The sequence below is a fragment of the Salvelinus sp. IW2-2015 genome, linkage group LG37, assembly GCF_002910315.2.
Source record: "Salvelinus sp. IW2-2015 linkage group LG37, ASM291031v2, whole genome shotgun sequence".
NCBI classification, from domain to species: domain Eukaryota; kingdom Metazoa; phylum Chordata; class Actinopteri; order Salmoniformes; family Salmonidae; genus Salvelinus; species Salvelinus sp. IW2-2015.
This window is the reverse complement of record NC_036876.1, coordinates 14,196,198-14,210,685: the sequence shown is the minus strand read 5'-3', so window position 1 is coordinate 14,210,685 and position 14,488 is coordinate 14,196,198. Positions and strand designations below refer to the sequence as shown.

The following is a 14,488-nucleotide window of genomic DNA, read 5'->3' as shown; positions in this document are numbered from 1 at the left end:
AGTGATCGGGGCTATCTTCATAGAATAACGACATTAAGGGCAGAGTCCCACATTCTATATCTGAGCACATTGAATTCAGGTGAAGTTGACCTGTATCCAATAAAATGTGGAATAGATTCAGATAATGACGGACTAAAATCAGGTATGGGGGAGTCTGGTGAAAGCGCCATGTTTCATCGACTGATGCTACTGATTCAGGTGTGAGGGTCTACCTCTCTCTGAAAAGAGTGTCAGAAGATGTCAGAAAGATCATATTTTATCATCTGACAATACTGATGCAGGTGACGATGATCTGCTTCCTGCCGTAAACAGAGTTGCTTTCTGGGAAATAATCAAAGTATTGTGGTAGAGGAGAGTCTGGAGACAGACATCTATACTCATCCACTGATGCTGTAGATTCTGGTGAGTCTGGTCTCTGCCAAACGCAAAAGCCTCAGATAGAATGTCGTCAACTTCCGAAGTCCCTGAAATCACTGAATCAGGTGATGACGATCTATATCCATATACAGAAGATGTAACACATTCAGTATTGCCTGTAAGAACTCAGGTATGGGTGAGTCAGGTGACAGCGCCCTGTATTCATCTACAGATGCGATTGAATCAGGTGATGAGGGTCTATTCTCAGAAAGCATTGAGGCATGTAGAATAACTCTGTTTCATATTCCATATCTGAGCATATTGATTCAGGCGATGCTGATCTATTCCTGTCACTAGTGTAGTAGTTTCGTGCTGTGTGTACTGGGGTACTGGGGAGTCTGGTGACAGAGCTCTGAACTCATCTACTGATGTTGTTGAATCAGGAGTGTCTTGTCTATCTTCAATCTCAGAAATCAGAGGAGCGTATTCTGTTTCAGACTCTGTTCATATCTGCCAATGATTCAGGGGATGAGGACCTATATCCAATCATTGAAACGATAGACTCTCGTAACGCCTGTTACAACTCAGGTTGGGTGACTCAGGTGATAGTGCCCTGTATTCATCTACAGATGCTATTGAATCAGGCGATGAGGGTCTATCCTTAAAATGCATTGAGGCATACAAGAATAACTCATTTTCAAATTCTTCATCTGACAATACTGATGCAGGTGATGATGATCTGCTTCCTGTCATAAATATGGTTGGTTCTGGAAATATTGTAGGTATTGTGGTAGAGGAGAGTCTGGAGACAGACACCTGTACTCATCCACTGATGCTGTAGATTCAGGAGAAGATGATCTGGCGTTTGTCAGTAGCATGACTGATTCAGGTGACATGGGGCAATACTCTGATAAAGACTCAGGTGATAGGGTCTTTCCTCTGTATCTGACACGATTGACTCGGTGAGTCTGGTCTCTGCCAAAAAGCAAAAGCCTCAGATGAAGGCCTATCTTTATCTGAGAAGATTGTTGAAAAAATATCAGAAAGCTCACATTCGTTGTCTGACCATACTGATGTTAGTGATCGGGGTCTATCTTCATAGAATAACGACATAAGGGCAGAGTCCCCATTCTATATTGAGCACATTGATTCAGGTGAAGTTGACCTGTATCCAATAAAATGTGGAATAGATTCAGATAATGACGGACTAAAATCAGGTATGGGGGAGTCTGGTGAAAGCGCATGTATTCATCGACTGATGCTACTGATTCAGGTGATGAGGGTCTACCTCTTCTCTGAAAAGAGTGTCAAGAAGATGTCAGAAAGATCATATTTATCATCTGACAATACTGATGCAGGTGACGATGATCTGCTTTCCTGCCGTAAACAGAGTTGCTTCTGGGAAATAATCAAAGTATGTGGTAGAGGGAAGTCTGGAGACAGACATCTATACTCATCCACTGATGCTGTAGATTCTGGTGAGTCTGGTCTCTGCCAAAACGCAAAAGCCTCAGATAGAATGTCGTCAACTTCCGAAGTCCCTGAAATCACTGAATCAGGTGATGACGATCTATATCCATATACAGAAGATGTAACACATTCAGGTATTGCATGTAAGAACTCAGGTATGGGTGAGTCAGGTGACAGCGCCCTGTATTATCTACAGATGCGATTGAATCAGGTGATGAGGGTCTATTCTCAGAAAGCATTGAGGCATGTGAGAATAACTCTGTTTCATATTCCATATCTGAGCATATTGATTCAGCGATGCTGATCTATTCCCTGTCACTAGTGTAGTAGTTTCGTGCTGTGTGTACTGGGGTACTGGGAGTCTGGTGACAGAGCTCTGAACTCATCTACTGATGTTTGTTGAATCAGGAGTGTCTTGTCTATCTTCAATCTCAGAAATCAGAGGAGCGTATTCTGTTCAGACTCTGTTTCAATCCTGCCAATGATCAGGGGATGAGGACTATATCCAATCATTGAAACGATAGACTCTCGTAACGCCTGTCTAAACTCAGGTATGGGTGACTCAGGTGATAGTGCCCTGTATTCATCTATAGATGCTATTGAATCAGGTGATGAGGGTCTATCCTTAAAATGCATTGAGGCATACAAGAATAACTCATTTTCAAATTCTTCATCTGACAATACTGATGCAGGTGATGATGATCTGCTTCCTGTCATAAATATGGTTGGTTCTGGGAAATATTGTAGGTATTGTGGTAGAGGAGAGTCTGGAGACAGACACCTGTACTCATCCACTGATGCTGTAGATTCAGGAGAGATGATCTGACGTTTGTCAGTAGCATGACTGATTCAGGTGACATGGGGCAATACTCTGATAAAGACAGGTGATAGGGGTCTTTCCTCTGTATCTGATACTATTGACTCAGGTGAGTCTGGTCTTGATTCATAAAGAATACCTCAGAAATGAAAGGTTCATATTCAATATCTGAAGTCACTGATTCGGGTGATGAGGATCTATATCCAAGAGAATATGTAACAGATTCAGGTAAGTGTTGTCTAAACTCAGGTATGGGTGAATCAGGTGACAGTGCCCGGTATTCATCTACAGATGCTATTGAGTCAGGTGAGGCCTGGTCTCTGCCAAAAGGAAAAAGCCTCAGATAGCATATTCAATTTCTTCTGAAGTCCCTGAATCAGGTGACGATGGTCTGTTCGGCATAAACATTATTGTTTCTGGGAATATTGGAAATATTGTGGAATTGGTGAGTCTGGAGATAAGATCTATGCTCATCCATTGACTTCACTGACTCAGGAGAATCTGATCTTACCCACTCTCGTTTGATAACATTTTACTTAGAAGTTCTGATTTCTGTACATACTCTTATTGTACTCCACAATACTCAACATACCTGTTTACTTAGCAAAGGTTTCTCCTACATATTGGGGGTTGTATTGGAGAGATCAGCTTCCAACGATCTGCATCGTACACAAGTTTGTAAATTGGCACTCGCATGACTGATTCGGATGGTGAATGGGCATATTCAATATCTGAAGTCACTGACTCAGGTGACGATGATCTACCATTCAACAAAATATTCAAGTAATCCTGTCTAAACTCCGGTATGGGTGAGTCAGGTGACAGTGCCCTGGATTCATCTACAGATGCTACTGAATCAGGTCTGTCCTGAAAAAGCATTGAGGTGAATGAGAATAACTCTGTTTCATATTCCAAATCTGACAATACGATGCAGGTGACGTGATCTGCTTCTTGCCATAAACAGAGTTGGTTCTGGGTAAGTTGTAGGTATTGTGGTAGAGGAGAGTCCGGAGACAGACACCTGTACTCATCCACTGATGCTGTAAGATTCAGGAGAAGATGATCTGACGTTTGTCAGTAGCATGACTGATTCAGGTGACATGGGGCAATACTCTGATAAAGATCAGGTGATAGGGGTCTTTCCTCTGTATCTGATACTATTGACTCAGGTGAGTCTGGTCGTATTCTCATCAAGAACGACTCAGAAATGAGTGGAGCATATTCGATATCTGAATCAACTGATTCAGGTGATGATGACCTGTACCCAATAGTTGAAAAAGCAGATTCAGGTAATACCTGTCTAAACTCAGGTATGGGTGAATCAGGTGACAGTGCCCTGTATTCATCTACAGATGCTATTGAATCAGGTGATGAGGTCTATCCTTAAATGCATTGAGGGCATACAAGAATAACTCATTTTCAAATTCTTCATCTGACAATACTGATGCAGGTGATGATGATCTGCTTCCTGTCATAAATATGGTTGGTTCTGTGGAAATATTGTAGGTATTGTGGTAGAGGAGAGTCTGGAAGAACGACACCTGTACTCATCCACTGATGCTGTAGATTCAGGAGAAGATGATCTGATGTTTGTCAGTAGCATGACTGATTCAGGTGACATGGGGCAATACTCTATAAAGAATCCAGGTGATAGGGTCTTTCCTCTGTATCTGACACGATTGACTGCGTGAGTCTGGTCTCTGCCAAAAGGCAAAGCCTCAGATGAAGGCCTATCTTTATCTGAGAAGATGTGTTGAAAAAATATCAGAAAGATCACATTCGTTGTCTGACCATACTGATGTTAGTTGATCGGGGTCTATCTTCATAGAAATAACGACATTAAGGCAGAGACCACATTCTAATATCTGAGCACATTGATTCAGGTGAAGTTGACCTGTATCCAATAAAATGTGAATAGACTCAGATAATGACGGACTAAAATCAGGTTGGGGGAGTCTGGTGAAAGCGCCATGTATTCATCAACTGATGCTACTGATTCAGTGATGAGGGTCTACCTCTCTCTGAAAAGCGTGTCAAGAAGATGTCAGAAAGATCATATTTATCATCTGACAATACTGATGCAGGTGACGATGATCTGCTTCCTGCCGATAACAGAGTGCTTCTGGAATAATCAAAGATATTGTGGTAGAGGAGAGTCTGGAGACAGACATCTATACTCATCCATTGATGCTGTAGATTCAGGTGAGTCTGGTCTCTGCCAAAACGCAAAAGCCTCAGATAGAATGTCGTCAACTTCCGAAGTCCCTGAAATCACTGATTCAGGTGATGATGATCTATATCCATATACAGAAGATGTAACACATTCAGGTATTGCATGTAAGAACTCAGGTATGGGTGAGTCAGGTGACAGCGCCCTGTATTCATGCTACAGATGCGATTGAATCAGTGATGAGGGTCTATTCTCAAAAAGTATTGAGGCATACAAGAATCTCTGTTTCAGATTCCATATCTGAGCATATTGATTCAGGCGATGCTGATCTATTCCCTGTCACTAGGTAGTAGTTTCGTGCTGTGTGTACTGGGTACTGGGAGTCTGGTGACAGAGCTCTGAACTCATCTACTGTTGTGTTGAATCAGAGTGTCTGTCTATCTTCAATCTCAGAATCAGAGGAGCGTATTCTTTTCAGACTCTTGTTTCATATCCTGCCAATGATTCAGGGATGAGACCTATATCCAATCATTGAAACGATAGACTCTCGTAACGCCTGTCTAACTCAGGTATGGGTGACTCAGGTGATAGTGCCCTGTATTCATCTACAGATGCTATTGAATCAGCGATGAGGTCTATCCTTAAAATGCATTGAGCATACAAGAATAACTCATTTTCAAATTCTTCATCTGACAATACTGATGCAGGTGAGTGATCTGCTTCTGCATAAAAGAGTTGGTTCTGGGTAAGTTGTAGGTATTGTGGTAGAGGAGAGTCTGGAGACAGACACCTGTACTCATCCACTGATGCTGTAGATTCAGGAGAAGATGATCTGACGTTCGTCAGTAGCATGACTGATTCAGGTGACATGGGGCAATACTCTGATAAAGACTCAGGTGATAGGGGTCTTTCCTCTGTATCTGATACTATTGACTCAGGTGAGTCTGGTCTTGATCAATAAGAATACCTCAGAAATGAAAGGTTCTATTCAATATCTGAAGTCACTGATTCGGGTGATGAGGATCGTATATCCAAGAGAATATGTAACAGATTCAGGTAAGTGTTGTCTAAACTCAGGTATGGGTGAATCAGGTGACAGTGCCGGTATTCATCTACAGATGCTTTGAGTCAGGTGAGCCTGTCTCTGCCAAAGGAAAAAGCTCAGATAGCATATGTCCAATTTCTTCTGAAGTCCCTGAATCGGTGACGATGGTCTGCTTCCGGCCATAACACTTATTGGTTCGGAATATATTGGAAATATTGTGGAATTGGTGAGTCTGGAGATAAAGATCTATGCTCATCCATTGACTTCACTGACTCAGGAGAATCTGATCTTAACCCACTCTCGTTTGATACATTTTACTTAGAGTTCTGATTTCTGTACATACTCTATTGTACTCCCACAATACTCAAACATACTGTTTTATAGCAAAGGTTTCTCCTACATATTTGGGGGTCATGTTTGGAAGATCAGCTTCCAACGATCTGCATCGTACTAAGTTTGTAAATGGCACTCGCATGATGATTCTGATGGTAATGGGCATATTCAATATCCTGAAGTCACTGACTCAGGTGACGATGATTACATTCACAAAATATTCAAGTAAATCCTGTCTAAACTCCGGTATGGGTGATCAGGTACAGTGCCGTGCATTCATCTACAGATGCTACTGAATCAGGTCTGTCCTGAAAATGCATTGAGGATAATGAGAATAACTCTTGTTCATATTCTTCAATCTGACAATTACTGATGCAGGTGATGGATGATCTGCTTCTGTCCATAAACAGAGTTGGTTCTTGGAATATGTTAGGTATTGTGGTAGAGGAGAGTCTGGAGACAGACACCTGTACTCATCCACTATGCTGTAGATTCAGGAGAAGATTGATCTGGCGTTTCGTAAGTAGCATGCTGATTCAGGTGACATGGGGCAATACTCTGATAAAGACTCAGGTGATAGGGGTCTTCCTCTGTATCTTACTGACGATTGACTCCGGTGAGTCTGGTCTCTGCCAAAAGGCAAAAGCCTCAGATGAAGGCCTATCTTTATCTGAGAAGATTGTTGAAAAAAAATCAGAAAGCTCACATTCTTGTCTGACCATACTGATGTTAGTGATCGGGGTCATCTTCATAGAATAACGACATTAAGGGCAGAGTCCCACATTCATATCTGAGCACATTGATTCAGGTGAAGTTGACCTGTATCCAATAAAATGTGGAATAGATTCAGTAATGGCGCAAAAATTCAGGTGGGGGAGTCTGGTGAAAGCGCCATGTATTCATCGACTGATGCTATTGATTCAGGTGATGAGGGTCTACCTCTCTCTGAAAAAGGAGTGTCAAGAAGATGTCAGAAAGATCATATTTTATCATCTGACAATACTGATGCAGGTGACGATGATCTGCTTCCTGCCGTATAACAGAGTGCTTCTGGGAAATAATCAAGTATTGTGGTAGAGGAGAGTCTGGAGACAGACATCTATACTCATCCACTGATTGCTGTAGATTCTGTGAGTCTGGTCTCTGCCAAAACGCAAAAAGCCTCAGATAGATTGTCGTCAACTTCCGAAGTCCCTGAAATCACTGAATCAGGTGATGACATCTATATCCATATACAGAAGATGTAACACATTCAGGTATGCATGTAAGAACTCAGGTATGGGGAGTCAGGTGACAGCGCTGTATTCATCTACAGATGCGATGAATCAGGTGATGAGGGTCTATTCTCAGAAAGCATTGAGGATGTGAGAATAACTCTGTTTCATATCCATATCTGAGCATATTGATTTCAGGCGATGCTGATCTATTCCCTGTCACTAGTGTAGTAGTTTCGTGCTTGTTGTACTGGGGTACTGGGGAGTCTGTGACAGAGCTCTGAAACTCATCTACTGATGTTGTTGAATCAGGAGTGTCTTGTCTATCTTCAATCTCAGAAATCAGAGGAGCGTATTCTGTTTCAGACTCTGTTTCATATCCTGCCAATGATTCAGGGGATGAGGACCTATATCCAATCATTGAAAACAATAGACTCTCGTAACGCCTGTCTAAACTCAGGTATGGGTGACTCAGTGATAGTGCCTGTATTCATCTACAGATGCTATTGAATCAGTGATGAGGGTCTATCCTTAAAATGCATTGAGGCATACAAGAATAACTCATTTCAAATTCTCATCTGAAAATACTGATGCAGTGATGATGATCTGCTTCCTGTCATAAATATGTTGGTTCTGGAGAAATATTGTGTATTGTGGTAGAGAAGTCTGGAAGACAGACACCTGTAACTCATCCACTGATGCTGTAGATTCAGGAGAGATGATTGACGTTTGTCAGTAGCATGACTGATTCAGGTGACATGGGGCAATACTCTGATAAAGACTCAGGTGATAGGGGTCTTTCCTCTGTATCTGATACTGTTGACTCAGGTGAGTCTGGGTTCTGCCTAAAGTCAAATGCCTCAGATAGTATATATTCAATTTCTGAAGTCCCCGAAGTCACTGATTCAGGTGATGATGACCTAGACCTTGTAGACGAGAAAGCAGATTCAGCTAATTCCTGTCTAAACTCAGGTATGGGAGAGTCGGGGGATAGTGGCCTCTGCTCATTGACTGATCCTATAGATTCAGGACAGGAAGTTCTAGCGTCAATACCCAGAACTATTGAATATTTTGAGTCAACTACAACTTCAGCATCAGATACTGATTCAGGTGACAATGATCTATGATATGATTGAGCAGTTTCGAGAAAGAATAGTGAATATTGGGGTACGGGGGAATCCGGGGATAAAGATTTACATGCTTTCAATGACTTCACTGACTCTGCCTTATCTGATCTCAAAACAGCCACTATCTTAACTGACTCAGGTGTGAGAGGCCTATATTCAGACTCAGAATCAGATGACAGTGGTCTGTCCTCGGTAACCTCAGTTGATGAAGTTTGACTTTCTCGTTCTGATGTCTGCACATACTCTACGATACTCTCGGCATACTCAAACATACCTGTTTTAGGGGTTTCCCCGACATACTGGGGATCATGTATTGGAGAGACCAGCTTCCAAAGCTCTGCATCGTACTTAAGTTTGTAAGCTGGCACTCTTATTACTGATGGAGGGACATGTATACCTTCATCAGATACCATTCTTGGTGACACAGATGGTTCTTTTGGAGTTTGGGCTAAACCAGGTACTGATAGTCCTTTCTGAGTTTCAGGTTTTCTCGATTCAGGAAATAATTGGGCTGTGGAGTTGAATATTATTTGTAGACTTTCAAGGACACCTGATTCAGTTACTACGTCTTGGTCTTTTGAGCTATGCTCACTGACTGATCCAGTTGACTCAGGTGATAAGGGTCTATCTTCGATAGCTACAGATATCAAATCAAGTATCTCAGAAACCTCATAATCTGGTAACGATTCAGGTGATGATGATCTATGATGAAACGGACCAGCTTCACGGAACAATGGGGAATATTTGGGTGCAGGGGAATCTGGTGACAATGATCTATGTTCATCCATTGTTCCTGTTGATTCAGGGGACGTTGTTTTAATATCCTTCAACAACATCAGTGATGAAGATGACATGGATCTATACTCTGATAATGACTCAGGCTTCGAGTCCGACTCCTCAACCGGAGAATCTATTGATAACGGTTTATTGTCCAGTTCGGATGTCTCTTCGTACTCTTTTCTTTGTCCAGCATACTCAAACACACCTGTTTTACTACAGTAGGTTTCTCCTACATATTGTTGGTCATTTATTTGAGAGATAAGCTTCCAAAGCTCTGCATCATACACAAGTCTGTACTCTGGCACTAGTATTGCTGATGGAGGGAAATGTATACCTGATGCAGATACTGTTATTGGTGACACAGATGAAGGTTGAGCTACGTCAGATTCAGATAGTATTTTTTGAGGTTCAGGTTGACTAAATTCAAATAATGGTGCAGTTGCGGACTCGGTTAATATTGGTGGACTTTCAGGAACATTTACACCTGATTCAGTTACAGTTATTGGTGACACACATAGTATCACGTCTTGATCTTCTGAAGGTTGAGCTACATCACTAGTTGCTGATAGAACTTCATGAGATTCAGGTTTAGTAGATTCAGGTTTTGCTGGTTTAGGTGCAGTTACAACTTCTGCAGGTTTTATTGGAGGTTGGTTTGTAGAATGCAGTACTGACTCAGATAGCGGTTTTACAGCAGGAACTTCGGTCACTGATAAAAATGCTGGATCAGTTTCGGAGGACTTGGATTTTTGTTGTTTAGCAGACTTCGTCTTTGTTGACAATGGATTGAGTTTTGTTTGGCCCTTTTCAGTAGACTGCTGTATATCTAGATGTATATGTTGCATGTCTGTTGAACAAGCAGGTTCTGACATTACAGGGTTTGGTTCAATAGCGTCAAGTGATTCTGCTGTCATTTTCACATTTTCTGGGACAAGTGTCGTAGATTTTGGCAACTTCACTTTGGTCACAGTTGGAGAAACAAGGGGTTGAAGGGATTTCGATTGAGTCAATGCTGAATAAGTGATCTCCTTTTCAAAATCTAAAGCTTCAGGTGAATCTGGTCTATGCTCTGTACCTATAGACTCCAGAGACATTGGAACACATTTAGTGTCTGATGATACGGATTCAGGTGAAGAAGATCTATAATCAACAATAGAGTCTGGTAATAGGTGCCAAAACTGAGGTATAGGTGAGTCAGGTGATAGCGCTCTATACTCATCTATTGATGCTATTGATTCAGGTGATGAAGGTCTATCCTTATAAAGTAATGAAAGTAATGGTGCGGTTTCATAATCTATATCTGAAAACATAGATTCAGGTGATGATGATCTACAAGACGTCACTAAAGCAATGGGTTCTGATTGCCAAAATTGTGTAATTGGTGAATCTGGAGACAGAGGTCTGTGTTCATCTACTGATCCTGTAGATACAGGTGATGATGCTTTGATATCGTTCAGTAACATCCGTGATGTAGCTGACATGGGTCTATAGTCTGATAAAGACTCAGCTGACAGGGGTCTTTCCTCTGTATCTGATGCTATTGACTGAGGTGAGTCTGGTCTCTGCCAAAAGGCAAAAGCCTCCAATAGTATGCATTCAGTTTCTGAAGTCACTGAAGTCTCTGATTCAGGTGAATATGACCTACACCCTGTAGTGGAGATAACCGATTCAGCTAATGCCTGTCTAAACTCAGGTATGGGAGAGTCAGGGGATAGTGGTCTCTGCTCATTGACTGATCCAGTAGATTCCGGTGATAATGCCCTCTTCTCTAAATACTCACTGCCCGGGGATATCGCTCTGGAAAACTCTCCCCTGTTAGGAACCATAGGTGTCAAGGGCCTGTCCTCTGCTTCTGCTAGCCCTGGTGCTAGTAGACTACTTGCAGCTCCAGGGGCACTTAGGAACGTTTGTCCTGGGGCATAAGATGGTATTTCTGCAGTTTCCCATTCAACCTCAGGGGGCGGTAGAGGAGACAGGGGTCTGAACTGAGGTATGGGCGAGTCAGGCAAGAGAAGACTTAGATCAGTATCGGATGACAGTGACTCGGGAGATGAGGCTCTACTCTCAGTCAACAGTATGGATGAATCAGATGTTGACGGGCAATACTCGGGTATATGGGAGTCAGGTGACTGGGACCGAGACCTATCGTCTGATGTCACTGACTCTGGTGAAGATGATTGGTCATGCATTGAAACTACAATTTTAGTAGCATACTCAGATGCTGAGTCAGGGGATAAATACCTTTTTTCGGTTTCGGAACATAGAGATACTGGAGCCAAAGCCATGGCTAACTCAGACACTGGAAGAGCTGACACCTCTGCTCGGGTCTCAGCAGTTGAGTCATGTGATATCTGGATAAATGCAGTGCTGACAATGGATTCTACTGTGACCGACTCCGAAATCAGAGTGGTTCTTGACACGTCCGATGGTGTCTGAGCTATTGTCTGTGATTCCTTACCCACCCCAAAGGTGATAGACTCTGGGGTCACGGGACTGATATCTACAGGTCTGAGGTAAAGCTCAGTGGAGATAGCTTTCTTGTCAAGAGTAGCCTGGTCTACATCAATCAAAGGCATGGAGGTAGGGGAATCTGCTGCATAAACCCGGCTGGCTCTGTAAGTTCCGGCTACCTCATCCAATTCCATTAGTGTTTTCTTGGATTCTTCACTAGTTGATTTCTCTACATATCCAAACAGGACTTTGTAAAGTCGGTGCGACACCTCGTCAATATGATCCTCTGAGAATATCTCACATGTCTCTTTGGGGCGTACCACCTCAGAAGCCTGAGGAAGCTGAGTAGACTGAGGAAGTGGTAAATCCATAGGCTCGGCTGTAATACTGACCTTCTCAGAAACCCGTTCAGTTGTCTGAGAAGTCGTAGTGACGGAGGTGGTGGAGAGGTAAGTGTAGTACTCTGAGGTTTGCTTTAGCTCCACAGACAACTCACTGAAGTCTGGCTCGGCCTGGTCACATTCAGTCAGACTGTCCCCAAAGTCGGTCATGGACAACGGACGGCTCTCAAAGACACGCTTACTACTTTTAGTGGGTGACTCTTGGTGACTCGTTGGCGACAACAACCATTTGTTGTCACTTTCAGCCTGGGGGGGCTGGAGTGACCCCTCGCCCCACTCTGCACCCCGCGGTGCCCCCTTCTCAGAATGCTTGACAGATAGAGAGGACGAGGAGGGAGCGGTGGGCCCGTTGTAGGCAGGATCTAGGACGTGAGAGGTGAGCTGGTAGGGGGAGGTGCGGTACAAGGTGAAGAAGGGACTTACTTGTTTAAAAGTGCCCATGTGTAGTGACTCAGCCTTCTCTGATCCACTCTGTGATGTACCGCCCACAGAACTGAGGAACGAAAACTAAGTCAAACATCTAATAACATGTGAAGTCTCCCAGAAAAAATGAAATACAGTTATTCTTAAAAACGGTTTATTCCTAGTGATTTTAACAATGCAAATCAAGATTATTTGACTGAACTGTTTGTTTCTACAACCATACAACATTAGCAGAATATAGCAGAAAAGAACATAAAACCTTTTTAACCATAACAATTTCTCTTTCACTCAATACTTCACTCTTATACTGACTGGACGACTTACTGTGTCGTCTCGCACTCTTTCTGCAGCTTCTCCTTCTGGGCGTGTCTCAGGAGGCCTGTTACTGATGTGTCTGTCTCCACCCGCCCTGACGTCTCGTGCAGTGATGACATGCTGGAGGAGAGGTCCTCCTCTGACACCATGAAGGGCCCCTGCCTGGACCCTGGCCCACTGGGGGTGCCGTCTGAACGCCTGCCTGGCCGTGGACTGTCTATGTCCTCATGGAGGGCAGAAAAACCTGGACAGGCATAGATATGAACACCAATATTAACATGTGATCTCTTTGGCATAGCTAGTACATTTTGGTTGATAAAGATGACATGAGGTTTACTGTCTCATGATAGTAAACATAGGACATTTCCATTTTGCTTGGTAATACACTATACCTTCACTGTGATCCAGTGCAATGGTCCTCTCAATCTCTGCATAGGTGTGGGATGATGCGTCCTCCTGGGTGGACTTGATTATCTTGGTTTCGATGAGGTGAACAATGTCCATCCTGTTGATCTTGGTGAGTCGTTTGATCAATGTAGTTTCTGTGGAAAGAAATAATTACAGAATAACAAAAGATCATAACAGTAAATAAGCCATTATGAAAATATGAAAATGATCAATTATAAATACTCAGAAGAGTCAAAATGTCTATAAATATTCTGAATACAATAAGGAGTGATATATCAGCATACCTGTGGCATGTTTGCCATCCCTGTCAGTCCAGAGCTTCAGCAGGGCATGGCTTTGGTCCTGTAGCGAGTCGGGGTTCTCAATCCTTATTAGATTGATCCTTTCCTCGCTGAACTCCAGCTCTCGAGCCAGCTCTAGAAAACCCACCCCAAAAAAGACACTTTTCACTGTTAACTACATAATGTTGATGTTAACATTGTTCAAGGACCACTGGAAAGTGTTTAAATCAACATTATCTTCAGCCTTTATTGTCTCTGACACTCTAGGAAAGCCACCATGCCTGGGGTTCCACTCACCCGTCCAACTGAAGCCCAGGTGGTCGCCTATTATTTCCAACCGTTCCTCTTTCCTCTCGGCTTCATCCTGGGGATCTACTGTAAATGCCACCACAACAGCAGGAGAGTAGTGAGTGGACGGCCAGGCAAAGTCACACTCACGTTAGGAAGAAAACGCTATCTTCAACCGAGCCCATGAGTGAAAAGACGCTTCACTAGGTTTCCTGTGCCATGTAGTGCTATAATGTTAGATATTTGGAGGTATGTGTCGATAATTAACAGTAACTGAAACAGACGTGTATTTGGTGTATAGCTTCTTATTGCAGTATGCTGTTGGTTTATAGGGCAGCAATACCATCATAAATTATTATCATGCGTGTTTGGGAACTCTAGAAGAAGAAAAATCCCTAACGGAAACATACTGTATGGAAAGTAGATAGTAGTAGTTTAACAGCTCTGGAAAAATTTTGTATATTGTATATAATTCAGTTTTTCTCCTACAGCCTAATCGGGTTCATCAAACACATTTGATACTAAACCTGACTATGACCTATGACACATTTTCAAGCTAAAACTGACTCTAAATTCCTTAATTGAGTCCCTGACTTTAAGTCAATCTT

The 14,488-nt window shown here is 42.6% G+C and overlaps 1 protein-coding gene across 2 annotated transcripts in view; it reads right to left on the bottom strand.

The window, feature by feature from the left end:
- ank2b (ankyrin 2b, neuronal) overlaps nucleotides 1-14,488 on the bottom strand; it is a 134,412-nt gene that overhangs the window by 13,833 nt on the left and 106,091 nt on the right. For both annotated transcript variants that reach the window (XM_070437908.1, XM_070437907.1), the window contains 5 exons: nucleotides 13,890-13,967; nucleotides 13,596-13,727; nucleotides 13,296-13,445; nucleotides 12,913-13,147; nucleotides 12,589-12,658 (listed from right to left, as the gene is read on the bottom strand). In XM_070437908.1, the coding sequence (XP_070294009.1) occupies nucleotides 12,589-12,658; nucleotides 12,913-13,147; nucleotides 13,296-13,445; nucleotides 13,596-13,727; nucleotides 13,890-13,967 (665 nt within the window). The remainder of the gene's footprint in view (nucleotides 1-12,588; nucleotides 12,659-12,912; nucleotides 13,148-13,295; nucleotides 13,446-13,595; nucleotides 13,728-13,889; nucleotides 13,968-14,488) is intronic.